A 26,740-nucleotide genomic window follows, 5' to 3' on the forward strand; every position below is an offset into this window, starting at 1 on the left:
GGATTTAAAAATAAGATTATTAGGCATGATTGAGCTATTTGGCAAACCTGAGCATAACGCCCAGCAGCTACGTTCCAATTACATTCTGAAATTGGGCATCAATGGCTTTTAGAGGTCAGCAAGTCTAAATGCGGGAGGAACAAGGCCGAGCCAACACATCCGAGCCGTCGACCTGACTAGCTTGCCCAACCATTCACTCGTTCACAACACACCTTCTAGTGACACAAGCAGAAAAGCAATTATTGCCCTGCAGATGAATCAAGGCACGCAGACAAACGAAACCACAGAATGCCATCCGAGCATTTGCCCTCACAATCGCAAGCGCGGCCGTCTCTCGGCCAGCATCGTTCGACGAATTCCGTCCACAGCCAGACGGACTCACCTTCAACCACACCTCCGCAACATGGGAAGCACAAGAGGGAGAAGCACGTAGTCGGCGGAGGAGGACGAGGACACGCCAGAGTACCGTCGAGTAAAGCGCTGCACAAACTCACGAAAGCCGCACACGGAAACGACGGGTCACACACGGATCTGAAGAAGCTGGCACGGAATTCCTCCTCGAAGGACCTGAAGAAGAACTCTTCGCATGTTACCCTAAAGCGCAATCGGTCATCTGCAGACGTAACAAAACGCTCCAAGGCAGGCCACGAACAAGTGAAGAGACCTGCATCTGTTCACTTTGAGATTGGTGATCAGGACGACGCCTGGGAGAACGCGAGCTCATCTGCGTCACCAGCATTATCCAGATCTGCTTCGAGACCTGCTAGCGGCCATTCATCTTCAAAACCAAGCGCCAGCAATTCGCAATCGCACTCGCCGCCACAATCGCCTCCTGGCAATTCAAAAATAAGTTCAGTCGCAAACGGTGCTGAAGACAAACAAGCTTCTCGCCATTCAGCAGATGCAAAGGTCATTACAGAACGACTTCTACAACGATCACATTCCCAGAACACTACCAAGATGTCTCTGGCTACTGCAACACCTTCAGGATATACCCCCGTCTCCCCAGAAAAGAGCCAGAGCGGCACACCGACTGTTGGGAGCGGCGGCAATGAAGTGGTTTCGCGCTTCGTAGGAGGATCAGGTACACCGAGCGAGAACTCCCCGTATCTCAACAATCGCAAGAACGAAGGAAGAGCGAATCAAGTAAACGATGATATAAAGCGAGCGCAATCGATGGGCAATTTGACGAGGCCAGACCAGGAGAAAGATGACGAGGAAGAGAGTGTTCTAGCACCCAGATCGAGAAAGTCCTCCACAGGCCACGCATATATACCGCCCCAGCAATCACGCACACAACAGAAGCTCTGGCTCCAAAGAGCGAGCTCGAATATTGAGCCGCAACAGATGGCGCCGGGTGTGGCTATGAATGGTCTCGCGGGCCTACACGGAGGTATTGGAGGTACATCACTGGTAGGGGGGGCCGGCTACGACGGTCGCGATCCACGCATCAAGCTCCAACTCGAACGAACTGGTCTCGAATACCTGGTCGTTAGACGCTATCAGGACCCCATCGCGAAAGCCTTCAAACGCCTCGCTCAGCTCCCTGGCGCAGAGAAGAACCGCAGAATTCCAGCTCATAAAGCCAATAATAGCAATGAGCAAGGCGCAAACACTGGTCGATATGGTCTCAGCCAGAGTCTGAAGGAGTCGCGGAGTCTAGCGAAGGATGGAGGTGGGAAACCAAATGCAAATGATGCGAACTCGAGTTATGAGGGGCAGTCGGGAAGTCTCGAGGATGGAAATGTGAGTGATAGGGGTGGCGATGGGAATGACCAGGGAGCTATACTCAGGAGCATGTGGGATAAGACTTATGATCTCAGTGCAAGTGCTGATTGAAAGGGAAAGAGAAGAAAGGTCCTTTGAGATCTGCCCTGCGTATTATACTTGTGACCTATTTTGTACACCTTTTTTGCATGGCGTTCGATGGAGAGGGGCGGAAATGGTTTGGGATATCAATACCTGCCATGTTTATGTGGCTGGTTGGCGTCTTTGGGATGAGGTGATGGACGGACGTTTGAGGACTACCAAGCAAGTTTGCTAGCTATACTTGTTTTGCTGGCGGGTTTGGCTACTAGAAATGCGACGAGTTAAGACAAGACAGCACGTTCATGATGATGGTGAGAATAGATGACACTTCGTGGTCGACTAAGATCTGATCACATCACCAAGTGACTGCTTGAATCTTGCCTCTATTTTCGATTTGGATTTGTTTTCATTTGTCAGATGATCATCACAATAGCAGTGCTCCTTTCATTCCTCCATGCTTCCATCTAGTATCTATAATACTTTAAGTTTCCCTACCTTACAGTCTACCTACCTCAAAGGCGATCCACCCAAAGCTCCCCCTTTCCCAGGCGTAGCTCCCCCTTTCCCAGGCGTCCACCCGGAACTAAAAGTCGTACTCCCGGTGCCAGGCGCCAATCCAATCGGTTTCCTAATCGGTGTCGTAGGACCTGATCTTGACCCCGAAGCAGCACCTCCATGATGCGCCCCCTCAACGCCCAACTCCGGTGTTTGTGTCCTTTCAATCAGAAGGCCGTCTTTTCTCGCGGCGGGAGCCTTAAAGCCCATACTCCTCCCATTCTGATAGATATCCTGAATCATAAGCTCCAAGATCCCTGCATCTTGAAACTCCAGGAACTTTTTATACAGTTTGAGCGCGGTGCGTGCATCTTCAATACTATCATGGGTCTCGAGTTGGATTTCCTCTTTCAGGAGGTAAGATGCCAGAAACGAGAGGGAGAGACGGCGGAGGTGTGAAGCACTGTAGAAGAGATCGATAGTGTCGATGACTTTGCTCTTGGGTATGTGGACATTCAGCACGCGGAAGTCTTGCTTAAGACCGTGGCCAAGGAAGCGGCAGCCGAGGTTGAGCAGGATCCATAGTTTCTTGTATACAACTTTTAGAGCGACAAGGTTGTGCTTGGAGACTCCAGGGTCAAGATCCCCTTTTCGGATGCCCGAGTACTCGGTTAGGTAGTCGACTACGGTGTCTCGGATGTGGATGTAGTCGTCGATGAAGGGGAGTCCTTCGTCTTCGCCAGAGCAGCGGACGACTGAAACCCGGGCGAGGGCATATACGATAGGTCTGACGGTTGTGCGGTCTCCTTTCGCATTTACTTCTATCTCGGGGCGGCGGACGGAGACGAATTCGGTGTCGAGGGCAATTATGGTCCCCTCGACTGGGGCCTCTTGGGGGAATGCTAGAGGTCGATATGTTTTCACAGGGTTGGCACTGTGAAGGTGTCAAATAAGACTTTGGTAGTCACCGACTTGCAGGAGGAATGAGACTTACTTGGTGTCCATGTAAAGAACTTTAGTATCCAATGTTTGTTTCCAGATATCGTCGATCTTATTGTTATATGCCTTGACTTGATACGTGATCACAGAAGGTAGTTTCCAAGTTGTGTTGAAAGTGAGTGCCTCCGCCGCTTTGATAGGGCGTACCAGAAAATCATTGAACAGATGCCATCTACTCTCCTCTGGCTTAGTCTGGAGTGAGTGGGCGACTGTCTTATGTGAGCATGGCTAATATTATCGAGTAGAAGATCTTACCGTTTACAAGTGAAACAAGATGTGCTTTCTGGTTTATACCGCTCATAATTTCGGCAGCCACTCCGACCAAAGAGTACACCGTTATATTGTGCATGCCCCTTTGAATATGGAGCTTCAAGTCATCACCCTGGTAGCAGAAGAACTGTCCTTGGTCGATAATTATCCCGATTTCTTCTGGCAACCATCCTGGCACAGCCCAGAATTGTTTGGCTTCGGGACTGTTGACGGCAGCATTGAGCATCAAGATAGCTGGTACACCATGGATGGTCTTTTTGGTCGCAAGAGATTGGTATCTCTGGCATCTACTACACCATCCTCTACTGGTTGTCTCCCGTTCAACACTGGATTTGAGAATTTGGGAAAACGATGGCTTCTGGGCTCTTGCATTTCGCACGAGGATTTTCTAATAACTGGTCAGACAGAAAACCTCAAAAGATAGTGAAATAGCTTACGGGCAGTGGGTAAAGTAATTCATTGACAAAGGTAGTAGTCCCAGGTCTGGTGTGTTCGCTTCGGCATGCCATGCAGCGAATCCCAGTTGTTGCCGAAGTTGCCAAAATCTATCAATGTAAGCCAGGTTTTGGTAGAGCAACAAAGGACAAAGGACAAATTACCTGATCAAATACTGGATTCTGTGGAAGTATACTTTTCCAATCTTGTGTTAGTCGATCCAACAAGAAGCGGTTCAGCCCTTGCAACATAGTTGTGAGGGAAGAGCCTAATGCATCCTCTTCCAACAGACCCAGTGGTCCAGCTGATTTTGGTCAGTACATGTGGATTGGTGAATTTTCCAGAGTCTACATACCTTGTGGCTGGTAGCTGAAAGTCTTCAAGAAGTTGGTAGCCTGGCAAATAGACCCTTCAGCCCTTTCAAGCATGTCAAACAAGAAGCCCATCTCACACAGCAGGCACAGCTCATTGACACACCTTGTTGCGGTATGTTGCAGAGCAAGATTGCGGATGAGAGGAGTGAAGTGTAAGATCTGCAACAATGGATTGGCGTAGGAATTTGGGATGTGAATTTCCAGTCCAGAATACTTTGTTTTGTTGTAATATCTGGAACTCGTCAGCTATACTCATTTCAATCTACAGTTTGACTGACCCGAAATCAAAGTCATCCACACCAAATTTGCTGTACTTGATCTCTACATTTTCATACCATACGGGAACATCTGCTTTCAGACTCAAAACCTCATTGGCCCCAATGTCATCGGCGGTGCTAGATCGACGTTCACCAGATCCGTCATTGGACGCCTCTCTCGCCTTCTCACTGAGGAACTTGGGCGCCTGCAAGCTGGCAGGAGTCTTCTCAAACGTTCGAGTATTTTCGATCTGGTTTCTCTTCGTGGCGCGGTTGTTGCGTCCGTATCCACCCCATTCAGTCACCTTCAACGACGACAGAAACTGCTGGTCTATCTTTGGAGGTGGAGCACCAGTTTCAAAGACCAAGTGGCTAGGCCATGATGAGAGCAGTTGCTCACGATAATATGGCATGCCGATGCTACTCAAAGGTCTAGGGAATATCAGATCTGAGTTACTTGCCGGAAGGGTATTCTTACGTGTTGGGACTCCAATCAACCTCGATATGGGATTCTTCCGGCTCAGCAAATTCTACTGGATTACTGACATCTCCGAAACGCATTCTCGAAGGAGATCCCCACAGGTGGATGTTACATTCAGCATCTGCTAGGACAACCGCCTCTCCAGATGGTGCAATTTCAATCATGCTTATGTAGGCCAGAGTGCTTACTTGCTTTATGTTGCTTGAATTCGGGTTCATGAGATCAACTATATGCATTTGGCCATGCTGGGATACAACAATCAGTGTTGTTGACATTCGCGGATGCATCCGTAGGTATGCTGCCCCAGCAGGAAACGGAACCGGACTCGAGGCAACCATGTTCTTCAGGTCAAAGACATTGACCATCACATCTAGAATATACGGCTGCCCTTGTCGTAGTTGGCATCCACAACTGACAATGAAGTCATTTTGTGCATCCATATCGTGAATCAGGGAGGAATGGGCATTCCAGACTTTGATAACACGAAAGTCTGAAGGGTCTAGTATATTGATGGAGCCTCTCTGAGTGGCGGCGCAAATATATCGACTCCTCCTCATCATAGTATATTGATCACTGGTTGGGACCTGAAATTTTTAGTTCAAGGATGTCTGAGGATCTGGATTCACTATGTACCTGCTTGACGATAGTGCCCTTCTCTACGTCAATTATAAACATCTGGTCTTGTAGCCCGGCAACTAGGATCTCCCCTGTCCCTTTATTCGTGTAACTCATGCATCGGAGATCCTTCATCTCATTGTGACTATGTTCAATTTATCAGCCATGATCGAACATCCGATTTGTGGAGCAGTACGTGATATGCCATATTGGAGGGCCCCTCCTCATTGCCATGTGTACACTTTTGGACCCCAACGCAACAATTCCTTTCTCGTGGAATAGCAACTGGTGAACCGGTCCATCTCCGCATTTGAAGGAGGTATATCGTTGGAGCTCATTGCCGTAGAAAGCAGAGACGCGTCCGAATTGATTCCCGCACCACAACAGTTCCTGCGAGTTATCGAATGCAAATGTCGATACGGGCGTTGGGAGCGCTTGAGGTCCAGGAGGCGGAAGGAGCAAGCGCCCGACCTATCGAGAAGTGATTCAGTATTGTGTAAAGTGAAGCTATCGAGCATATCAAGGGCTCGAGGCTGAAGCCCCGCTGAGGGTCTTGATATGGTCCTTCTGCCTCGCACAAAACAACCGACTTGCAGATTCAAAATAACTTACTTCCTCCCAATCGCCATCCATCAAATCTGCTCGGCTATGTTTTACCAATCCATGGCTGGGTAACAATAAGTGCAATGTCAACCAACCTTCAAAGCCTCAAAGCGGGCTGGGATGTGATCCGTTTCTGCCATCTTGAAGTAGCTAGCAAGACTTGGGCGGTGGGTGACGCTTAGTCAGCGCGATCCCGATTGTCGGTTGTTTACTTATCTACACAGCGCGACATCAACCTATCCTTCTCAAGCGAGTTTGTTCTAATAAGGTACGGATTACACGCGGTCTAACCAAAATGACTGCTCCTCTCTCGTTCAAGAACTCTACATGGAGCTGCACCTCAAAGGTCAGGCGAAAGAGTAGCAACAGCTATGAAGCTCTACCCTGCGCGCTTCGTCTCAGAGTTCCGGCTCGGCGTCTCACACATGTCGATGGGATGACATGTTTTGTTTGAAGTACCACATATTTGTTTGTGCTGAAAGATCGCTCTGTCGATCGCAACATTTCTCATTATTAAAGCTATCTGTTCTACTCGATTTCTACTTTCTTTCGTTATTCCTATTCCAGCGCTGGCAGCTTCCCTTATAAACCATCATCATGAACTTCTACGATTCAGCGTTCCTTCTGCTGGTGACAGGATGTGGTCTCCTAAGCTGGCGGCAATATTACACTGGGGAGAAATCACCAGAAGAGAAATCGTCGAATCATTCAATGGTTACGCCGCGAGCAAAAGCAGAAGCTAGCCAGTTCACGCGCCTTTTCCTCACAGTGTACTGTCTAGTGATGGGATCAGATTGGCTTCAGGGTATGCTCTGTCTCGATCTCACATCTATCCGTCCTAATAAATTCAGGACCCTATGTATACAGCTTATACAAAGATCAATTCGGACTTCCAGAACGAACAGTTGCAGCCCTCTTCACAACGGGATTTCTATCAGGCGGAATAAGCGGATATTTTGTTGGCCAATTCGCTGATCGATATGGCCGCAAGACCGCATGTTTGGTCTTTTGCATCACCTACTCCATAGCTTGCTTGTCGACGCTCATCCCAAGCGTTCCAGCTCTATTCTTCGGTCGAGTCTTCGGTGGTCTAAGCACGAGCTTGATGTACAGTGCCTTTGAAAGCTGGATGGTCACTGAATATCACAAGCGGCAAATGGACAAGGCAGGGTCGAGTCTGAGCGGCATGTATGGGATCATGACAACACTGAACAGTATTGTTGCAATCTTATCTGGTGTGTTCAGCGAGTGGCTGGTCAATTTCACCCACACGAAACGAGCTCCCTTTATGGCCGGCGCCGCCTTGTTGATGGTCGCCTTCTGGATCATCTTAGTCTGCTGGGTGAGTGGCTTCATCCCCTCACTACTTTCAAACATGTACTTATACTCTCGCAGACCGAGAATTACGGCGACAGTCACTCATCCTCTGAATCATCCACTCCCCCAAAAGATGCCCTCAAAACCTGCTTCACAGACAAACGCATCCTTACTCTCGGGCTCGCATCTTGCTTTTTCGAAGGCAGCATGTATCTGTTCGTGTTCTTCTGGACGCCGGCCCTCAAAGCCGCTCAATCACTCGCAAAATCCCCCGAATTACCACTCGGCATGATCTTCGCCTGCTTCATGGGCTCTGTCATGGCCGGCTCTCTAGCCTTTAATCTCCTCGTATCCAAATACCAGCTGATCTCCCACGCCCGTATACTAACCATAATATTCGCCACCGCGAGCAGCAGTCTGCTCATCACGGTCGTAGTGAGAGATGAGGGGATGACATTTTGGAGTTTCTGTGTCTTTGAAGCGTGTGTGGGCATGTATTGGCCGAGCGTGGGATATCTGAAGGGAAGGTTTATTGATGATGGGATAAGGGCGAGGATTTATGGGATGCTGAGGATTCCCTTGAATGTCTTTGTTGTGGTGGCCCTGTCCTTGATCAAGGAGGGCCCAGAGTATCGGAATTTGGTCTTCATGACTTGCAGCGGATTGCTGGTACTGACCTCGGGTATTTTCCATCACTATGTTAGTGATTGAGTAGGTCAGCATAAGTAGAGGCGAGCACATACAGTAATTTTATAACACTTGGATCAAAAATGTAAATGTTTGGCCTGAAATAGCACATGATTTCTATCTAAGCTAATAATCTGTATATCCGAAAGCTCTCTGGCACGCTGACAAAGTCGAAATTTCTCTGTATTCCTATCTGATCCTAATTCTGCGCCAAAGTCCAGCCAGAAACAACGCATAAAGTCCATAGAAATGCTACCAGCCTCATACTCCGTGGAATAGAAGCAACCCCATATTCGACCCCCGAACCCCTTATGAACACCGTAGTAAATGCATGAGAAGAAAAGATCCACCGAGTCATACGGTCACAGCTACGCAGAATCGGGGAAGAAGTTCAAGGATTTGTTCAACCTACACCTCCTCCATTTGTCCTGCTGGCTCCTCGTCCTCTTCATCACCAAAACTTCCTACTGAAGACATATCGTCATCATCGTCCGTCTCGGCTCCAGCCTCGTCCGCAGCTTCCTTGCTGGCATACTTGGCCACATATTCTGTAAAGCATCAGCTATATTCAGTAGCCATTACCATGTATTAACCCACCCTTGACCTTGGCATCGTAGCTCTTTGGTTCTCGCATCAGCAACGCAGCCGCCTCACCGTTCAAAGGGTCGGTAGGATTCGGGTATCTGAGGAGTTGTGGGAGAAAGACTTCGAATATGTTGATCATGTCGAACATGGGGGACCATGTCTGATTGATGACGTCCAAGCAAACAGAACCAGATCTATTGACCGTCAGAATACGTTCTCCAGGTTCGGAAAGGTCCATACAACTCGTCAATATTGGGGTGAAATATGCGGTTGACAAAGCCGATGCTGGGCGATTTGTAGGGGTATTGGTCTGGCAACTCGACGTGAACTTTCCACAAGCCACCTTGAAACGGTGCTACACCTTGTCAGACCTCTCTTTCATGCTGCATGATTGGACCACCCACTCTCTTCGGGGCCCTTGAATCGGACGTAAAACTCCTGCCTATATCCCACTTATTAATACCTGCTACGGTCGTCTCGAGCAAGGAAAGTTATACACTAATTATAAGTCAGCAGCTAATAGTGAAGTTTAGAACAGCGAAAACCCAACTATTATCATTGACTAGAGTGACCTCATAGTCGCTCATCAACCTAATAAATATCAGTCTCCTCCCTAATATTCAACCTGGTAAGGCCTCTGGGTAATGCATACATCCTAGAGAAAAGTTAGCAGCAAATTCGTAGGTCAACATGTGAAGAGTTGACTCACTTCATGACCTGTTAACCACAAGCACCAGTCAGTCTCTGCCACTTTCCTCTGCAGGTTCCAAGATTCATTCTTCACTCACATCCGTCTCAATACGTCGTCGTGGGGAAGACATCTTGGTCTTGGTCCTTGTGTACTGGGGGATGTGGTTCGTTGCACACGCGATGGGGAGGCAGTCGAGGCTGGCTCTGACGAAGGAGCGGGGTTTCCAGAGAAAGTGAGGGGGGTCTTGATTTCTCGAAGTATTTGATTGTTTTTTCGAATAAGGCGGCAGCGGCTGTGGAAAGAGAAGGGCGTGGTGAAGCTTGCTTGCAGTATAGTAGGCAAATGTCGGAAGCTGTGAAGTGATGATGGAGAATGACGGATAGAAGTAGCGGACGACGGGCGCGGCAGGGCCTGAGTCTTATCGCTGGCTTTATCGGCTCGCCTCGAAGGCTTCCCCTTTTGGCGCGCGGCGTACTTTGTTGTTCAGCTACGAACCACTGGTTCGGGACGAGTTGAGGTGGGTGGAATGCTCTATTTTGGATTTTTGTTATTAAGTGGCCTGCATATAGATCTCGTTGCTCATGTCAAAGGTGTCAATCGGGGTTTTCAATGAATCAAAGACAAAGACTACATAATTGCCATTGCACGAGTCAATCCGTGGCATTCATGACTTGGTCAGATGCATCTTCCGACTTAGTCACCCTGCTAGGCTACCTCGGGTACCTACAATGGTCATGTAAAGTAATCATCTCCAGACAGCTTACCATTCTACTGTAGAGCCCTGGAACTAAACCACTAACACTCGCAAGAGCAAAAGAGCCCGAGTAAAACAAACAAACCCCCGTGACTTGAGGCCGAATGCGGCCTAGCCGCCCGACCGAGGCAAATCGGTCTCAGCTCAGAAGCTGCTGTCCTCGTTTCGTCAGAGTCAGTATAGAATCAACTGCGTGAAGTTCATCACGACCCATTACAATAAAAATTCTGCCTCCCCGCAAAATGATCATTTTTCCTTTCCGTTCTTCTAAGACTAATCTCAGTCATCACAATTGCCAATATTTGCGCAACAACCACAATTTGCCGCCATGTCGCCAGCACATTCCGTTATGAAGGGGTCGCGCACCTTACTTTCACTTTCATCTCATCCAACTTTATTTGCTGCTAGGCCTTTGCTGTCCCAATGTCAGAGCAGATACAGCTCTCATTCGCCGATGGGATCAACGAGCCAAGATAAGAGGAAGAAAGTCACTATGAATACAATTCGTTCTTTGTATAAGAAAGGGGAACCAATCACTGTCCTCACAGCCCATGACTTCCCCAGCGCACATGTTGCTGACGCTGCCGGAATGGAAATCATCCTGGTGGGAGACAGTCTTGCTATGGTAGCACTTGGTATGGAAGATACAAGTGAGGTCTTGGTGGAAGAAATGCTACTTCATTGTCGTTCAGTAGCTCGAGCCGCAAAGACAGCCTTCACTGTATGCAACCACGTGCCTTTATAGTAACTCAGCTAACTTCCCAAACCCAGGTCGGAGATCTTCCTATGGGATCCTATGAGGTATCTCCTGAGCAAGCATTGGAATCCGCAATCAAATTCATCAAGACGGGCCGCATGCAAGGCATCAAACTTGAAGGCGGCCTGGAAATGGCACCAACCATCAAGAAGATCACTGCCGCCGGCATTCCGGTCCTTGGTCACATCGGACTCACACCTCAACGTCAGAACTCCCTGGGCGGTTTCCGTGTTCAAGGCAAGACATCGGCAGGTGCCATGAAAGTCCTCGAGGACGCTTTAGCCATCCAGGAAGCTGGCTGCTTCGCAACAGTGGTGGAGGCCGTCCCTCAAGAAGTCGTCGCTTTGATAACAAAGAGACTTTCCATACCAACGATCGGCATCGGTGCTGGAAACGGCTGCTCTGGCCAAGTGCTGGTACAGGTAGACATGACCGGCAACTTCCCACCTGGTCGGTTCATTCCGAAATTCGTCAAGAAGTATGGTGATGTTTGGAGCGAAAGCTTGAAAGCCATCGAGGCATATCGAGACGAGACGAAGAGCCGGTCATACCCTGCACCAGAGCACACTTATCCGATATCCAAGGAGGAGCTTGCCGAGTTTGAGCGTGTCTTGGAGACAAAAGCTGTTTGATTCATTGCATTGTTTGTATTGTATAGCTCAGGGATGGTGTAGCTGTAGCCTCCCTCTAAGCCATTCGTTGGTATTGCATTATTGGTGTATCCTCCTTTGCATGTTTGGGGTTTTTGCATGTGGCAGGTAGCCTTAGCAGCCTATTGATATTTGATTCGAAGCCTCTTCCCACACAGCTTCATCCAAATGCCGGTGTCATTGAATACGTGACAATGAGTTGATCCTTGGAATCCTTGAAGCACTACCAAACCAAATAAGTAACCATACTTTCACCAAACAAGGAATAACTCACCCTATGTAAATTTCCCACAATCTCATCCAGTGCCGGGGCAAAACTAGAATTGACATATAAAAACACGCTATCCATCTCGCCGACTTTCAACACCCTCCTCAGATATGCAACCACGACTTCAAAGCGCTGCGAGCTTGAGATACTGCAGACCTGCTTCCTGAGCGTCGGCGCACTGCCCACGGCTTTGAAATGTACGGCTACTTTGGGCTTAGGGAAGTCACCCGCAGTAGAGAGCGCGGTGGCTGCGTCGCGAGGCAGAGAGGTAAGGATCATGGACGAGGCTAGGGTGAGTGGGATGTCTGGTTCATGGTCGGCAGAGTCGGGGATAGCGTTGTTGTTGGTATTATCTGCTGGAGTACTGCATCTCGACGGTGATGGTGACGGGGACGACATTTTTGCGATGCGGAGTGTCTCTGTGTTGTTGAAGGATGACGGTGATGTTGACGTTGGATGTGGTGGACGCAAGGCTGAACTTCGAAAATCGCGAGGTTGCCCGAAGCGATTCCGGGAGCGAATAGGACGAAGGCTGCTATGAGGACTTCAGCATGCTTCACTCAGGCATTTATCTATCCATTATTTGCGGAAGTGATACGTAGTACTACATGGAAGGTTCGTTGGTGAAGACAAGTGCCATCAATGTTTGTTTCTCGGTGTGTACAGGTAATGATGACCTGTTTATTTGGGACGAAAGTCATGGTGACGAAGTATTATTTTCTTAACATGATTGCTAGAACCGCAAAGTGTAACATACGGATCAGTCCCGTAATGCCTCAATATCTACAACCTCTTTGACAGCTTCTGTGGTCAGAATGAGTGGAGAATCATCCTGAACACAAACACTGTCCTCTATCCGGATACCCATGCCTCTGAAATGGATTGGCCATCTTTCATCATCCGGGACATATATCCCCGGTTCAATTGTAACACAGTGTCCCACCTTCAGTTGTGTTGCACGAGAGTATCCCGGACAATCGTGCACATCCAGTCCAATGTAATGGCCTACGTGGTGAGGGAAGAGAACATCCATGGCATCGCCATTCATGTTGAAGCCGAGAGACTTCAAACCCTCTCTCAGCCCATGCTCCGTGATTTGATGGATTTTATCCAAGGTCATGTTTGCACTCTCTCTGCAGAGTGATACACTGCTCCTTTGGACTTTCAAAATAGTTTCGTACAGATCCTTTTGGGGATCGGAGAACTTGCCATTAACAGGCCAGGATCTGGTGATGTCTGAAATATAACCACCATACTCTCCACCAGCGTCCACTAAGACAATCTGGCCGTCTTGAAGCACGTCATTATTACGAACATAGTGAATACTCAAAGCATTGCTGCCTCCAGCGATAACTGGAATATATGCAGTCGTATCACAGCCACATGCTTTAAAGTCGTAGTCAAGGAAAGCTGCTAGGTCTTTCTCTTTAGTCCACTGTCGACGCATTGCATTCGTGATGGCCCTTCCAGAGTATTTTCCAGCAAGCCTCATGTTGGTAATCTCAGCTTCACTCTTAATGATCCTTAGCTCGTGCATCAATGGCTTGAGAGGCTTGACTTTGCTGTCTTTTATCATCCTTTGGAAGTCGTTTGGTTGAGCATCTTGATTTCGGAAGAAGAGTCCAAATCCAGCGCACTTGGCTATGTCTGTGTACACTTCACTTGCACCTGCAATCAACGGCGGAAGTAGCGAGTGTAGCTGGTTTATGTCACCCGACTACTTTCATCAGCACTTGCTCAGAAGTTTCCACGGGCAGACGAACCTCGTCCGCATTGAACACATCTAAGGCCGCTTGTTCGCCAGACCTTGCACCTTCCCATTGTTCTGCTCTTGCATCCTTTGGCCGGAGGAAAAGGTGGAAAGTATAATCTGAAGAGGATCCCACTCTCCGTATGCAAGCAACTGCTTCTGGTTCATTAAACCCAGTCAGGTACAGGAAGTTTGGCTCCTGGTGGAATTCGTAGAAGACGGCGCCTGATCGATATTTGGTGTTAGATGAAGCAAGGATCGCTATCCCGTCAGGAGGTAAACTTGCAGCAAGCTTTGCTCGTCGATTCGCATATTCCTGGGCTGTTATGCCCGGAGTTACTTGAAGCCAAGTTAGTCTACTATTGAGAATGATTGAAGCTGCAACATACTTTCTCCAGGTCTCAAAAGATGGGGATGTGTCTCATAAACAGGTTGTCCGAACTGGAGATCTGCTGCGGAAACCGAGGCGTATGTTCTTCGAGGTTGAGTTGCAGTGCGATTAACTGCAGATACAAGGACTCGAGACGGACATCTTGGAGGATGTGAGGATTGAAATGCTCTGTGCAATTGCCGCATCAAAGGACGAGAACTCCGGGACATGTTGCGGTAAGAAATCGCGGGTATGCAGATAGAGTTTATATAAATGTCATATCATGTCGTCGGCCGTGCAGGTGGAGTTTGGACCTTTGGATGAGTTCAAGTGCTCACTCAAGTGATGGCGACCTTAAGTCTAAGGTAGGTAGGTACCTTGGTACCAAGTGAGAAATCAAGCATAATTATGTTATGTCGCGCATAACTGGCTGCACTGCAGGCCCGCTCTCCCTCGTTTGTCAGCGACCAGTGAACGTTGCTGGGTGGCCCAGGGAAGTCGCGTTTTCCTCTGGTGGGCCCGAGCACACAGATTGCTTGTTGACTGCACTCTCGAGGTCTCCATCCATCCAAACATCCAGGATCCCCAAGACGAACTTCAGCTTATCCCTCCACGCTCCTTGACTTGTGTACTCGCGCCGTTCGCAACCTAGTCACCACGAGTAAAGAATCATCTTTCCCCAATGTCTTTATAATTCTCGTCCGAAGCTTGTCGGACGTACACTGTCGCGTGTACACCCCACCCACTCCTTCATTCTGTGAGGCTGCCGGAAGCTTAAGAGCCTTCATATGGCAGCAATATCCATATCACCCTTGCCTCACTCTTTATCCATCATGTCGAGCAAGAGGGTGCCCTTGTCCAGCAACCCAAATGCTGTCAATTCGCCCTACAGAGCAGTGGCAGCTGCTGCATCGAAGCAGAAACGATCATATGCTACAATCCAACGCGAAGAAGCTTATGGCCAACCCCCGCCTGCTAAGAAGCAGATGCTCGAGAGCTACCAAACAATTCAAACGCCGCCTCGTCAACACGTGAACCAAAATTCGGTGGAAGGACGTGTGTTTACTCGAAAATCCAATGCTTCTCAGCAGTCCGCGTTCGAGCGGAAGCTCGTTGCAGTCAGGGAGAAGCCACAGCAGACGGTCACAAAGGCGGACAAGACAGCTGAAGAGAACTTGGACACAATAAGACAATGGCAGAAGCATTACCGGAAGATATTTCCAACTTTTGTCTTCTATTTTGAGAGTATATCAGAGGAGGTTCGGATCAAGTATACAAAGCAAGTAGTTGCCCTTGGAGCAGTAAGTCATTGACCCCAGGTTCTCCCTCATAGTTGCAGAATACTAAAAAAAATTGCAGCGCGAAGAAAAGTTCTTCTCGAATGCAGTCACTCATGTTGTGACCACTCGATCCATTCCTCCGGCACAGCAAATTAACCCTACAGAAACTCCAGTTACGTCTTCGACGAACGACTCCCAAAATAGCCAGCCTCAGACCATTAACCCATCTCTACTTGACCGGTCATCAGAATCGGCAAACACACATTCTGATTTGGGTGGAAGAGGGAAATTTACATTTGAAGCCCCTATCAACAGAAGATTGGCACCACACGGTCAAGATGGAGATATTAGGAGACAACAAGGTCGCAATGCAGATGTTTTGTATAGAGCCCGGGAACTGGGCATGAAGATATGGGCTCTGGAAAAGCTACAACGAATGATGAATGCTATGTTTGATGCAGAAACGGGACAGACAAACCATGGGCACAACACCAGGAGCAATTCAGTGTCAACGATACTTCCAAGAACAGCACGCGAAGCTGATCTTTCACAGCTGCTGCGAAATGAGAGGATCAATGGACCTTCCGATCGAGATCCTACAGTAGCTACTAAGGAGATCACGCTTTTCAAGGGTCCATTTATCTACATTCACGACATTGATGAGAAGCAACGCCCAATCATGGTCCGAGAATATGCCAAAGTGGCACACAAAGAGGATGGAGACTGGCCTCAGTTCCGCAGTGTGGCCAATGGAAAGTGCCCATTCGTTGAGGAGGTTGATTATGGCCAACGGGAAGCTGAAAAGGAAAAAGAAGCTATTCGACTTCAAAGGCAACAAGAAAAGGAGAAGGCTATGATTCCACGAACTCGTGCGGCGGCCGCTGTGCAAGCAGCCAAGATGCAGCCGCCAAAGGCCACAGGTAAGAGGACACTCTCTGAAATGGATAGTGCCTCAAACCGAAATATCACCGTCTCGACAAAGCAAAACAATCCATTTGCTCCTAGCAACAGCTCGTTTTCACAAAAGACAGAACAAGAGGCTTCATCTCGGGGTAATCAGAATGCTTTCGTCAGCCGTGCTGGTGCCGGTCGCCTCTTTGGAGGTGAACCGGTTGCATCAGGACTTCAGCCATCTAATATCACGTCAGCGATTAGATCCACTATGATTTCTTCCACAGCAGCCCAACCAGGAGCCAAGGCTGGTACCAGCAAGGAGGTCCATGGTCTACAACGAAAGGTGCTCGAGAAGAACAGTGGCGGCCCTGGCTCACACGGGCTGACAAGCTCCCATCGCATGACCGATATTGTCGGTGCTGCTAGAGAGGAAATGGCAGCTCGGCCATCACGATTGCGGGCACAGGATAAGCTCCATCTTATTGAGGAAGATGTCGATCCATCCGAAGCCGAATATGCTGCAAGGAAGATTGAAGCTACTCGTAAAGCAAAGGCAGTTCAACAGCGGAAACTTGAGAAGCGGGATCCAAAACCTGGGTACTGCGAGAATTGTCAGGATAAGTTTGAAGACTTCGATGAGGTATGGTGACTTTACTATTAATTACTAAGACTCCATGCTGACCTGTATTCCAGCATGTCCTGTCTCGCAAACATCGAAAGTTCGCCGAGAAGCCTGAAAACTGGAAGGAACTCGATGCCTTGCTGAGCAAACTCGTCAGGCCTCTTCGTGATGACTGTTGAAACGAAGTTCTTGCTCCGGACTGCTTCACAGTGTACGCCGCCGTCGTCTGTGAAAGTCTAAACCCCAACGTATAATGAAATCTACATAATCCTCATACTGGCGTCCCGGGAAAGGTGTTCTGGTGGTTGCGGTACGCGCTGGCCCTTTGGCCACGTACAGTCTGCTTTTTCTCTTCTTGTTTTCCCCGGCTTTGCAACTATACCATACCAAGCTTCTTCGACGCATTTAAGCCAGGCTTGCGTGCATTTTGGGCAGGAGCGGGCATTCATTGACTGTTTTGTGCTTTTTGGGAGATCTGCATTTACATCGGCGCGCGCTCTCCATCTTTTCGTCCGTCTCATTCATCCATTCGGGTTCATCACCAGCTCGCGTGTTCACTGGGAAAGAGAAACGGTTGCATAGTTCCTCGATTGCTTGCTGCATCTTCGCGCGTATACCTGTCTGTTGTATGTAGCGCGTCCAATTCTCGGCAATGAAAGGAATGGGAAATGACACATGAAACTGAAAGAAAGAAAAGAAAAGAAAAGAAAGGAAAGGGTTGTTTATTGTAATCTTCTCAAAGTGTAGATAAAGAATGTGTGATCGGTCTTCACATGAAGAAAATTACAAGACTTCGATTTATCAATCTTTCTCCCTACAACCTGACCTACGTGTCCTTGAAGCGGTCAAGTTCCTCCTAAGCTTCTACCTCGGCGCAGACCCTCAATTGAACAAACCATGTGATAGTGACGCTTTGCTCGGTCGCTGACGTTTCTACCCTCAGATGCTTGGATTTTACTCCTCGAGCTGTTGGAGTACATTACTCGCAGCGTGCAGTAGTTCAGACGACCGACCACAGTGACGGAGCCAGAGACAGCGACCGGCGCCAGCACTAAGTCGAGATGTCAAAGTGTCACTGCATCGCATCGCATCACATCGCAGGTCTAGGGGGCTAAATTCCATTCGTTACATCACTAATGCCCGCTCAGTTTTCTAGCTCTTGTTCTCTAGCTCTCGTTCTAGCTTCTTCTTCTTTCCCCCTTCTCTAGGTAGGCTGTGCGTAGATCCGGTACCTAAAGTAGCAGTACAGTGACATTCTGCGAATGCAATGCAAACGCGGCTCAAACAAAAGTTTATAGACGAGATTTATGGATGTATGGCCCTGATGATTCGTGACGCGACTGTTGCAGTGGTGGTGGATGCTTGTTCGGGAGCAAGCACCTTCTTGATTCGGGTGTGGAGGCCGAGGTGAGGTTGGATTTGTGTTATGATGTGATGTGGTTTGGATGGAAAGGAATGATGGGACCGACGGGAGATGGTTTGGAAAGACGGAGGCTGGGAAGGGAACTGCAATGCTATTTGGGCGGCTCGAAGCGTGTGGGAGGGGTGGGAGGTTCGGCGGGAACCGAGACATGTTCGGGACGGGGACGGGGACGGGCAGTGAGATGTGGGATGGGGGGTGTGAGTGTCACTGCGGGGAGGAAGTGGAGGTGGAGGTGGACGTAGAGGAGAGGTTGGAAGGGGATCTTGGGTTTCTAGAAGCCTGTGTTGGAGGCAGAGATGGGAAGCATTCCATGTCACACCACGAGTTGAGGTCTTTGTTGGCAGGCCGGGACGAGACACAATCAAATGTGAATTATACTGTAGTCACTTAGCAAGCCGGTCTACAAGCAGACCCGTTTAAGCAAACTTCGATGATCAAAGAACTTTTGCTACTTTAGGCTGGGACGTCGATAGAGTATCGTGTTCCCCTTTCCTCTACAATCTGAAATTCCCCTGGTTATTTCAAACTTGTATGATTTACACTTTACGTGCTTCTATCTCGCGGTCTAGACCATCAACATCCAGACACGATGACATGGAAATTACCGCGTCTTAAACTTCAGCCCAGCCACATCTGCATCTAATATCTCCGTTGGCATGCAGCGAGGGACGTTTGTCATGTCGTCCACATGGATATCCGTTCCATGAATCATTGCGGGCATAATTCCGCAGACCAAAGCTGAACTTACGGACGTATTAATGACAAAACAACCATTGAACCTTAGCGCTTCGAGTCTCAGGTAAGCCGATAGGTCGACAGAGCGCAAGTTCTCGGGAGGACCGAGAAGGCGGATTGGTAGGGTTACGGATAGGGTGTGGTGGCTTTTATGTGGCGTCCCGAGCTGCGACCCTGAGATTGTTTATTATTGTCGTTTAATTTTTCCCTACCCTTTATCTTTTGGTTTGCATGTAAATAATTTAAATTTACATGCTGCAGGTACATTTTCTAGATTCGTTCTGGTGTGGCAGACTGGGAATTAGAATGTGGCTTGAAGGATTGATTGAGTGTTGATCCGTAACTTACTCCGTAGCTCTGTTTGATGTTGAAGTGGACGGAGGAAGAGAATCCCAGGTAGGTACTCTCGCTCTCGGTACTGTACGTAGCTGAGGAAATCGGAATTCCAAATTGCTGTTTTAGGCGAGTCGGTCCCTGCACTCTCCTGGATGCGAGGCGTTCGTCGATCAAATCACATCATATCAGATCCTTTCATGGCATGAAGATGGGCACGCACGGAGGTCACACGAATGGTTTGAGAGCTGTCTTCTAGAAGGTCGTCTCAGACGTGCGAAGGAAGAACGGAGAGTGCCGGTTACACTGAGTTCGCTTCCGTTACAGAAGCGGCCTTCTAGAAGTGAGGCTGAGACGGGATGTTGCTTCTTTTTATTTTTGGGTTTCACCCTTTTCATACTACTGTACTTACTTTTGGAGGTTCACATGGAGTAAATTAGATGCAGGTACGGTCTTTTAGTGGCCACCCTTGCAGAAGACGCGTGGAGAGAGAGGCCGTCTCCGGGAAAGGATGAGATGTGATGAATAGGTCTTGAAACGGGCCATCTCCGGAAATAAAATACTTACTGGAAAAGGGGAGAAGTCGTCGTCGTCCAGTAAGCCTGGGAGAGCCATAATGATGATCAGGGTTCGAGGGTCCGGCAGCGGCGGTATGAATGATATTCGTTTAAGGTTATTATTCCTTGGTCGGGAAAGGATGGCCGTGCATGATAGGACGGTGACATGTTTCCTGTACAAACCCGGTTCTCGATAATTGATATGATATATCTGGCAGAAGCAAGTATCATGCTGTCTTTCCCTTGAATTATTGGAATCCGGTTGCACAGCTAAAATTGTCTCTTGACTTCTACCCTCAGCTGATCTGTGGTCTTCTTGAAAAAAAAGTTCAAAAGGAGAAAGACGAAGAGCATCCTTCAAATGCCGGGAGATGAAACAACAAGGCGATGTCTCACTTGGACTAATCGGGGCTTTGAAGTCCGGTGGGATATGGGGTACAGGAGATATCTCGTGCTGCTCGCACAGACAGACGGACTGTCCCATAACGGAAATCCGGCCAACTACAGCAAGTTGCTCACCGCAGTTATGACAGAATTGTGGAGATGCTTGATGATCGGTTCGATAGATTCGATAGGCTTGGGAGAGGGATGTTCCGTGACGACCGACGAGTGATCGAATGGCAGAGCGTTGCTTTATCTCTCATAGCCGCCGTTGATGACAATTGCAGGCTTTGCAGAAACTTTGCAGGAGCACTGTGCATGAGAGCTGAAAGATGGAAATAAAAAGGCGGGCTTGGCTGTGAAGAGAGTGGATATCGACATCGTGCAAGCTTGCTTCATGAATCGTGGTTGAGTGCCCAGGAGGCGTGGATGTTTGGTTTAAGTGACCTTTCTATCATCCTTTTGTGTCCTTGAAAAGAGCCTCATAGCAGGCGGCCTACTCTCGGCCCTGCGCTTCATATTACTATGCCACTCTTCTGCCTGGCTAGTCGGGCCCGAGGTTGTGACAACAGAGGTTCTATCAAGATGTTGGGGATATGACCAGAGCATCTGACCTTGCAGTACAAGTATGGCTTGGCCTAAAGCTAGAACGTCTCTCTGTGAAAAAAGTCAATTAAGAAAACTCTTCGGTTTCTCATTTGGGGGAGGCCCAATTGCATGTTTGACTCGAGACTTGGACGGCTGATGTCTGTCCTGACTTTGAGCAGATGCTGCAACAGTCGTCGCCAACAGTAGTAGTAGCCCTACCGTAGTTCAGGTCGGCTTTCCCTCGGATGCTACGCCAGGGCCAGAAACAGCAATGGTGCCCCTCTCCCCTGTCGGATTGCCATGTGCGCCCCCTGTAAATCTGTCCATCCACCGATTCCCACGCAGCCGTGGGCCGTGGACCACTTTCCCAGTTCCCACACGCCCGCTCCACCATTTCCTTCGGCCATGTGCCAGTAAACTCACCTACCTAGTAGGTACAGTAGTGCCACCAGTCGGGCCAACCTGCCCTGCCCTGCCCTGCCCTGCCCTGCCCTGACATCCCACGCACGCCGCTATTATTGATCCCCGAACCAAACCAAACGGTCCAAACGGCCCAAACTGACCGAACCAGATCAGACTTACCACACCAGACCAGACCAGACCAGACCAGACGAAGCCAGAACAATTACAGAAAAGACAAACTCCGGGGCTCCGCCTAGTAGAAGAAAGAAAATGGACGCCAGGTAGGCAATAGGCATGAACAGCACAGGCCTGTAGGTATGTAATGAAATTACCTACGAGTACCTGGGTAGGTTCTGTACCTCGGATCCGAGACTGCCTGCAGCCTCAGCATAAGCATATACCAGCCCGAGCAGCAAGCCAGCAAGCACCATGCTCTGTCTCAACTCAACTCAACTCAACTCAACTGAATTGAATTGAATTGAATTGAATTGAAGTGAACTGAACTGTCAGCTGAGGCTGGATTGCTGACCTTGGACCTCGCCAGCTCACCTCTGCCGCTGTGCAGCTGCAGCTAAATTTATGGTAAATTTACCTGGAATCCTGGAATCTGCAGTATCCCCGTCTTGACTGGCTGCTGAGATGCTTACTGGCCAAACGCAGGCTTGAGGTGCCCAGAAAGCCAGGGTTCAAGAACGCTATCGGCAGGGAAGCAGCGCAGCGCAGCGCAGTGCAGTGCAGTCACTGCAGTAGTGGACTACTGGCTGTTGCTGTAAATTTACTGTGGTGTGGATTATGATTACAAGTATTATTGCTGCAGCGGGGGCATTTGCTGGCCTAGGTATCCATGCTCGCTCTGCCAGGCTTACCTTAGTGACCAATCCTCCTGGCCCACCAGGCTTCAAGTAGCGCGCAGGTCGAACACTGGCGGGCCTTTAACTACCAGCCTGATCCCGTAGCTTCGGCTTGCCCTTCGCCACGCCAATTCGAGAAAAGGACGACCGACCCTCTGGATCAAGCAAGATCTTGACATCCGATCGTCCCTCGTTGGTTGGACCCGCGCTGAAGGAGGAAACCCCAGAGAGACAGAGAGACAGAGAGACAGAGAGAGAGAGATATTCTATCTTAGGACCCCTCGTGGACGGCCATCAAAAAAAGCTGAACAACCCATTGAGAGACATCCCGGCAAGGAGGTACAGGACAGGGCAAGACACGACCACAAAGCGTGGAGTGAAGCGGGAGTGGAGTGCAGAGCTGCAGCCAGAGTCTCAGACACAGTCAGAGAGGAAACATTCGAGAAATTCCCCTTTGTTCCATCCAGGCCCCCCTTCAGCGACCGGTCGTCCGCGAACTTTCTTCCGTTCCCTCTAGAAGACGCTGTGTTGCGTTGCGTTGCATCTTGGTCGGCACGGATAGTTTTGAAGCTATCGGAGAAAAAGTCTATTCTAGAAGACGTCGAACAACCTCGTGCCACGCACCTCGCGATCTGCCCTCGAATCTCGAATCTGGACAGACGATTGTAGTAGTACCATCTACTCCCCTCCAGCTGCTTTATCGTGCATGAGAAGTTATCGCATGCTAGTATGCCACCGGGTAACATCAACGACATCTCCAGACTGAACCTACAAATCAACTGGTAAATTGGCTGGAAAGGCTGTAACGCGCCAATGGGGAACGGCCAGTCTGCTGTGTGCTTCTCAGATGAAGGTATGTGCAGGTTCCCGTCTTCGCAGACCCTCGCAACGAAGTACAATCCCAAAATACCCAGTTGAACGGTTGCATCCAATCGTGGACATCTGCTAACCTTGACTTGCGCTGCAGTGAACCTCAATCACTTCAGGCTCTTACGAGTCGTCGGAAAAGGGGCCTTTGGAAAGGTCAGAATCGTGGAAAGGAAAGATACCGGTTTGACATTCGCTCTGAAGTATGAATACCTGTGGTTTCTGGTTAGGAAAGTGCTGACACGACCCTAAAGATATATCAGGAAGGATGAAGGTATGCAGGCAGAATTTCTGTGCTGTGGCACTTGCTGACCACTCGTGCAGTTGTTCGATCCGAGAGCGTGCGGAACATACTAAGGGAAAGGCGAATGCTGGAGCACTTGAACTACCAGTTCATTTGCAACCTGCGGTATTCTTTCCAGGACATCGAATACATGTGAGGAACTGCGATATCCAAGACCAACTCGACTGCTAATGGGATACCCAGGTACATGGTGATTGACCTGATGAATGGTGGGGATCTTCGGTTCCATATTTCACGGAAAACCTTCACGGAGGAGGCTGTACGATTCTGGATTGCTGAGTTGGGATGTGCTTTACGATATATTCACAAACAAGGAATTATTCACCGAGACATCAAGCCAGATAATGTTCTGCTCGATTCGGAAGGCCATATTCATTTGGCGGATTTCGTAAGACTTTACTTCTGATTGGAAGGCGTCTGCTAATACCCACTAGAACGTTGCATCTGACTTTACTCCTGGAAAGCCATTAACAAGCAAGTCCGGAACTCTGGCATACCTTGCACCAGAAGTTTACAAGGGAACGGGATACACTGACGGAGCAGACTGGTGGTCATTAGGAGTCTTGTTCTATGAATGCATATACAACAAGGTAAGGGCAATATTACTTCTCCACAATTGAGGTTTTGGACTAAAATGTGGCACTACAGAGACCCTTCGAAGGCAGCACGCAAAGCACCTTGGCAGTGCAGATCACGAAAGCCAATCCCAAATTCCCAGTCACAGATCCCCCTGTTTCAATGCCGTGTCTACATGCAATCAGTTCGTTCCTTGAGGAGGATCCAACAAAACGTATTGGTTCCGCAAGTTTCTACAGTTTCACAGACAACCCCTTCTTCCGGCCCATAGATTTTGAGGCTCTGGAGAGGAAAGAGATAGAGCCTGTCTTTGTACCGTCATCTGAAAAGACCAACTTCGACGCCACATATGATCTCGAGGAGTTGCTTTTGGAGGAAGCGCCACTAGAGGCTCGGGCTCGTCGACAAAAACCAAGAGAACAGCTCAAGGACGATGCTACGGAGAAGGAAATTCGGGAGGACGAGCTTTATAAGATGATCGAAGTGCAGTTCACACCATTTGATTACACAACCGCTGCGTATGAAAGGTCTGTTCTTTCTCCTACTACTCACACTCTAACACTAACTAGGCTCGCCAGGTTCGTCGAAGCCTCTGATCCAAATGCCCCAACGAACGCCGCTCCTTCGGACTGGACACAACCTCCCCCTATCCCAAGCGAGCCAACCTCCAGCATAGGTCGAGCGATCAGCAAGACTTCCTCGCGGAAAAGGTCAAAGTCAAAATCCCAAGCATCATCGGTCTCAGGATCCCCGCCCTCGATGCCTTCGCAACATCCACCACCTCTTCCCAATGGACAGCCAAGTTCAATTTCAAGGTCACAGGGCCGCCAGGGTCCTGGTCAACCTCCTCCTCTTTCGCCTTACCAGCCATCATACAGCCGTTCGCAGCGACCCACAGGAACCCGAAAGGAATCGATGGGTGGCGGTATGCAAGTGGTATTAGGCGAGACGGGCAGCTGGTCTGATTTGGCCAAGAACGATACAACTTTACCTGCGGATGCCAAGCTTGAGGTCGCTCCAAAGCCAACAGGAATGCTCTCGTTCCTGGGAAGGAAAAAGGGCAGAGGCCACAGCCCGAAGCCGCAGGAGCGTGGAATTCTTGGCAAAGAGGGTGCCAGAGTCGTGATCAGCAGCGGGGAATGATTGGAAGAAGCAAAAAGCCGAAATGCCAGCATAGAGAAATGAGGATACGGCCGTTCATCTCAACAAAATATAGACAGAAGCAACAGAGTGCTATCTGAAAATACAGAGGAGGAGACGAAAAATGCAAATTTAGGAGGCACTTTTCCAGCATATATCTTGGGTGGGTCGGTGTATCGAGGCAGCAGTGGTCAGATCAACAGTCATTTATGCATTGCGAGGTTAGGTCAGGGTCAGGTTCGGCACGGTCTGAACACACAAGCAAGCGGGAGTTCGTCTAGTAATTTATGGTCATTGGGACGGAGCCTGTGTATGTTTCTCCTCCCTCGTTGATTGAGGTTCGGAATGAGATGCGGGCAGGCTGGAGAGCACATGCGGTGATGGAACGGAGGAGTAAGCACGCGAGCCAGGGCCATCTTGGGCCTTTACACCCATTCTCTCGTGGGAGGATACATTGAAGAGTACGACTGCGGCCCTTGGTCAAAGACATGATGGTACGTAGCGACGTCAAAAGTAGTGGGTAAGGGGGTGGGTGTGTAGCAAAGTGTGTAGATATGATACCAATATTTGATTTTCTCCTCTTAACCAAGCTCAAGTGTTATCTTCCTCTCGCAACTAGGTTTTTGATCTACTGCAGGCTAGCCTTGTACTCTCCAAGGCAAGAGGAGAAGGGTGTGGGGCGGGAGTGAGAAACGTCAGCCAGCCGGTTGTCCAGGATGGGGATACTGAGGCAAGTATGTAAATCTCTCGGAGTCCCGTATTGTCTTTCCCTAACAGAGACAAGGAAAAGAGGACGGCTCGCCTAGCTCTCACCTAGCAAAACAAACAAGCGAGATCCAAGATAAAAAGAGTTGAGGCAACGGCTTTGATTTTTGTGATTCACCCAGGCTCTATAATCATTACGGAGCTTGGATTACTTGTCTATATCTGCTACGTTCACCTGTCCTTCTAGTTTCTTCATTATTATTTTTGCTCGCATCAAATAGGTATGGGCTGACTCGTTAAGGCGCTGAAGTAGAAGCGCCTCCATCTCTTGCCCAAGCAAATCCTACCATTGAACAATATCCATGCAAGTCCATTTTTCTCATCTGCAGCCATCTAACGAGGGATAGAAGAGTACAGGATGGATGAATAGCTATATCGTTTGTCAATTGGTCAACATCTAAGCTATTTAGCACTCCAGGTGCAAAACATGCAAAACACACCACCATCAACTGCAAATATACTCGATAAGGCTGTAGCTTCACCCATACTCTGATCTACTGCACAGTCTACATCAGCAAGCCAAAATGCCGTCTCCGCATAGGCCGCATTACCACTTCACCCTCTTGCCCATCTCATCTTGCCTCCTACTGATATGGGACTCGGGCTATCTCACAATGAGTTTAAACATACATAATCGAAGAACGGTAGCAGTACTGAGAACAACAGCCACCAGCAGAAAGGAAATATCGGAACCGAAAGGCTCTGATACCAAAGATGGACCATCATAATGGCGGCTAGTGAGTCCCACCGGCGCAGCTATTCTCTTCATGAGGAGGACACGGAAGATGTGAATCCAATTAAACATCTCAGAGCAAGATTAGGAGACAGAAGACAAGCATGACCTGGCAGCTGTAC

The 26,740-nt window shown here is 49.0% G+C and overlaps 9 protein-coding genes across 9 annotated transcripts; 5 read left to right on the forward strand and 4 right to left on the reverse strand.

The window, feature by feature from the left end:
• Positions 1–288: 288 nt before the first annotated feature.
• On the forward strand, positions 289–1,839 carry ONS95_005495 (uncharacterized protein; the record flags this gene model as incomplete). Its single annotated transcript, XM_058498906.1, has 1 exon — positions 289–1,839. The coding sequence occupies one exon, from the start codon at positions 289–291 to the stop codon at positions 1,837–1,839; it is 1,551 nt and encodes a 516-aa protein (XP_058351173.1).
• A 379-nt stretch (positions 1,840–2,218) lies between these two features.
• PAN2 (poly(A)-specific ribonuclease) lies at positions 2,219–6,471 on the reverse strand. Its single transcript, XM_058498907.1, has 11 exons — positions 6,348–6,471; positions 5,932–6,206; positions 5,754–5,880; positions 5,118–5,704; positions 4,661–5,071; positions 4,364–4,614; positions 4,173–4,312; positions 4,011–4,118; positions 3,559–3,961; positions 3,299–3,512; positions 2,219–3,238 (listed from the first exon to the last, which is right to left on the reverse strand). Exons 1-11 carry the CDS (start codon positions 6,366–6,368, stop codon positions 2,317–2,319), a joined length of 3,459 nt encoding a protein of 1,152 aa, XP_058351174.1. The 5' UTR covers positions 6,369–6,471; the 3' UTR covers positions 2,219–2,316.
• Positions 6,472–6,595: 124 nt separating this feature from the next.
• Positions 6,596–8,450, forward strand: ONS95_005497 (uncharacterized protein). Its single transcript, XM_058498908.1, has 3 exons — positions 6,596–7,143; positions 7,190–7,680; positions 7,734–8,450. Exons 1-3 carry the CDS (start codon positions 6,936–6,938, stop codon positions 8,364–8,366), a joined length of 1,332 nt encoding a protein of 443 aa, XP_058351175.1. The 5' UTR covers positions 6,596–6,935; the 3' UTR covers positions 8,367–8,450.
• Positions 8,451–8,750: 300 nt separating this feature from the next.
• Positions 8,751–9,514, reverse strand: UBC8 (Ubiquitin-conjugating enzyme E2 8; the record flags this gene model as incomplete). Its single annotated transcript, XM_058498909.1, has 5 exons — positions 8,751–8,890; positions 8,940–9,121; positions 9,168–9,282; positions 9,332–9,365; positions 9,473–9,514. The coding sequence occupies 5 exons, from the start codon at positions 9,512–9,514 to the stop codon at positions 8,751–8,753; spliced, it is 513 nt and encodes a 170-aa protein (XP_058351176.1).
• Positions 9,515–10,826: 1,312 nt separating this feature from the next.
• On the forward strand, positions 10,827–11,761 carry ONS95_005499 (uncharacterized protein; the record flags this gene model as incomplete). Its single annotated transcript, XM_058498910.1, has 2 exons — positions 10,827–11,093; positions 11,144–11,761. The coding sequence occupies 2 exons, from the start codon at positions 10,827–10,829 to the stop codon at positions 11,759–11,761; spliced, it is 885 nt and encodes a 294-aa protein (XP_058351177.1).
• Positions 11,762–11,939: 178 nt separating this feature from the next.
• On the reverse strand, positions 11,940–12,446 carry ATG12 (Ubiquitin-like protein; the record flags this gene model as incomplete). The annotated part of the gene is made up of 2 exons (XM_058498911.1): positions 11,940–12,002; positions 12,054–12,446. The coding sequence occupies 2 exons, from the start codon at positions 12,444–12,446 to the stop codon at positions 11,940–11,942; spliced, it is 456 nt and encodes a 151-aa protein (XP_058351178.1).
• A 361-nt stretch (positions 12,447–12,807) lies between these two features.
• Positions 12,808–14,397, reverse strand: ONS95_005501 (uncharacterized protein; the record flags this gene model as incomplete). Its single annotated transcript, XM_058498912.1, has 3 exons — positions 12,808–13,764; positions 13,811–14,136; positions 14,187–14,397. 3 exons carry the CDS (start codon positions 14,395–14,397, stop codon positions 12,808–12,810), a joined length of 1,494 nt encoding a protein of 497 aa, XP_058351179.1.
• Positions 14,398–14,608: 211 nt separating this feature from the next.
• Positions 14,609–18,766, forward strand: ONS95_005502 (uncharacterized protein). The gene is made up of 3 exons (XM_058498913.1): positions 14,609–15,468; positions 15,527–16,981; positions 17,035–18,766. The coding sequence occupies exons 1-3, from the start codon at positions 14,956–14,958 to the stop codon at positions 17,140–17,142; spliced, it is 2,076 nt and encodes a 691-aa protein (XP_058351180.1). The 5' UTR covers positions 14,609–14,955; the 3' UTR covers positions 17,143–18,766.
• A 3,371-nt stretch (positions 18,767–22,137) lies between these two features.
• Positions 22,138–25,706, forward strand: ONS95_005503 (uncharacterized protein). Its single transcript, XM_058498914.1, has 8 exons — positions 22,138–23,086; positions 23,201–23,303; positions 23,355–23,374; positions 23,425–23,536; positions 23,588–23,792; positions 23,839–23,994; positions 24,053–24,507; positions 24,559–25,706. Exons 1-8 carry the CDS (start codon positions 23,047–23,049, stop codon positions 25,121–25,123), a joined length of 1,656 nt encoding a protein of 551 aa, XP_058351181.1. The 5' UTR covers positions 22,138–23,046; the 3' UTR covers positions 25,124–25,706.
• The last annotated feature ends 1,034 nt before the right edge of the window (positions 25,707–26,740 follow it).

This window comes from Cadophora gregata, assembly GCF_030347475.1.
Source record: "Cadophora gregata isolate MNR1 chromosome Unknown scaffold_16, whole genome shotgun sequence".
Lineage (NCBI taxonomy): Eukaryota > Fungi > Ascomycota > Leotiomycetes > Helotiales > Ploettnerulaceae > Cadophora > Cadophora gregata.

What these genes read in the sequence shown, in the direction of transcription:
- PAN2 (XM_058498907.1), bottom strand. Translation starts at nt 6,368, where the DNA reads ATGGATGGCGATTGGGAGGAA. An exon ending in GTTGATTGGAGTCCCAACAC is followed by an intron (nt 5,072 to 5,117) that starts GTAAGAATACCC and finishes GATATTCCCTAG; the next exon opens with ACCTTTGAGTAGCATCGGCA. An exon ending in GTTCTTTACATGGACACCAA is followed by an intron (nt 3,239 to 3,298) that starts GTAAGTCTCATT and finishes ACACCTTCACAG; the next exon opens with TGCCAACCCTGTGAAAACAT.
- ONS95_005497 (XM_058498908.1), top strand. Translation starts at nt 6,936, where the DNA reads ATGAACTTCTACGATTCAGCGTTCCTTCTGCTGGTGACAGGATGTGGT. An exon ending in GGGATCAGATTGGCTTCAGG is followed by an intron (nt 7,144 to 7,189) that starts GTATGCTCTGTC and finishes TAATAAATTCAG; the next exon opens with GACCCTATGTATACAGCTTA. An exon ending in GGATCATCTTAGTCTGCTGG is followed by an intron (nt 7,681 to 7,733) that starts GTGAGTGGCTTC and finishes ATACTCTCGCAG; the next exon opens with ACCGAGAATTACGGCGACAG.
- ONS95_005502 (XM_058498913.1), top strand. Translation starts at nt 14,956, where the DNA reads ATGGCAGCAATATCCATATCACCCTTGCCTCACTCTTTATCCATCATG. An exon ending in AAGTAGTTGCCCTTGGAGCA is followed by an intron (nt 15,469 to 15,526) that starts GTAAGTCATTGA and finishes AAAAAATTGCAG; the next exon opens with CGCGAAGAAAAGTTCTTCTC. An exon ending in AGTTTGAAGACTTCGATGAG is followed by an intron (nt 16,982 to 17,034) that starts GTATGGTGACTT and finishes CCTGTATTCCAG; the next exon opens with CATGTCCTGTCTCGCAAACA.
- ONS95_005503 (XM_058498914.1), top strand. Translation starts at nt 23,047, where the DNA reads ATGGGGAACGGCCAGTCTGCTGTGTGCTTCTCAGATGAAG. An exon ending in TTCCAGGACATCGAATACAT is followed by an intron (nt 23,537 to 23,587) that starts GTGAGGAACTGC and finishes TGGGATACCCAG; the next exon opens with GTACATGGTGATTGACCTGA. An exon ending in ATATTCATTTGGCGGATTTC is followed by an intron (nt 23,793 to 23,838) that starts GTAAGACTTTAC and finishes AATACCCACTAG; the next exon opens with AACGTTGCATCTGACTTTAC.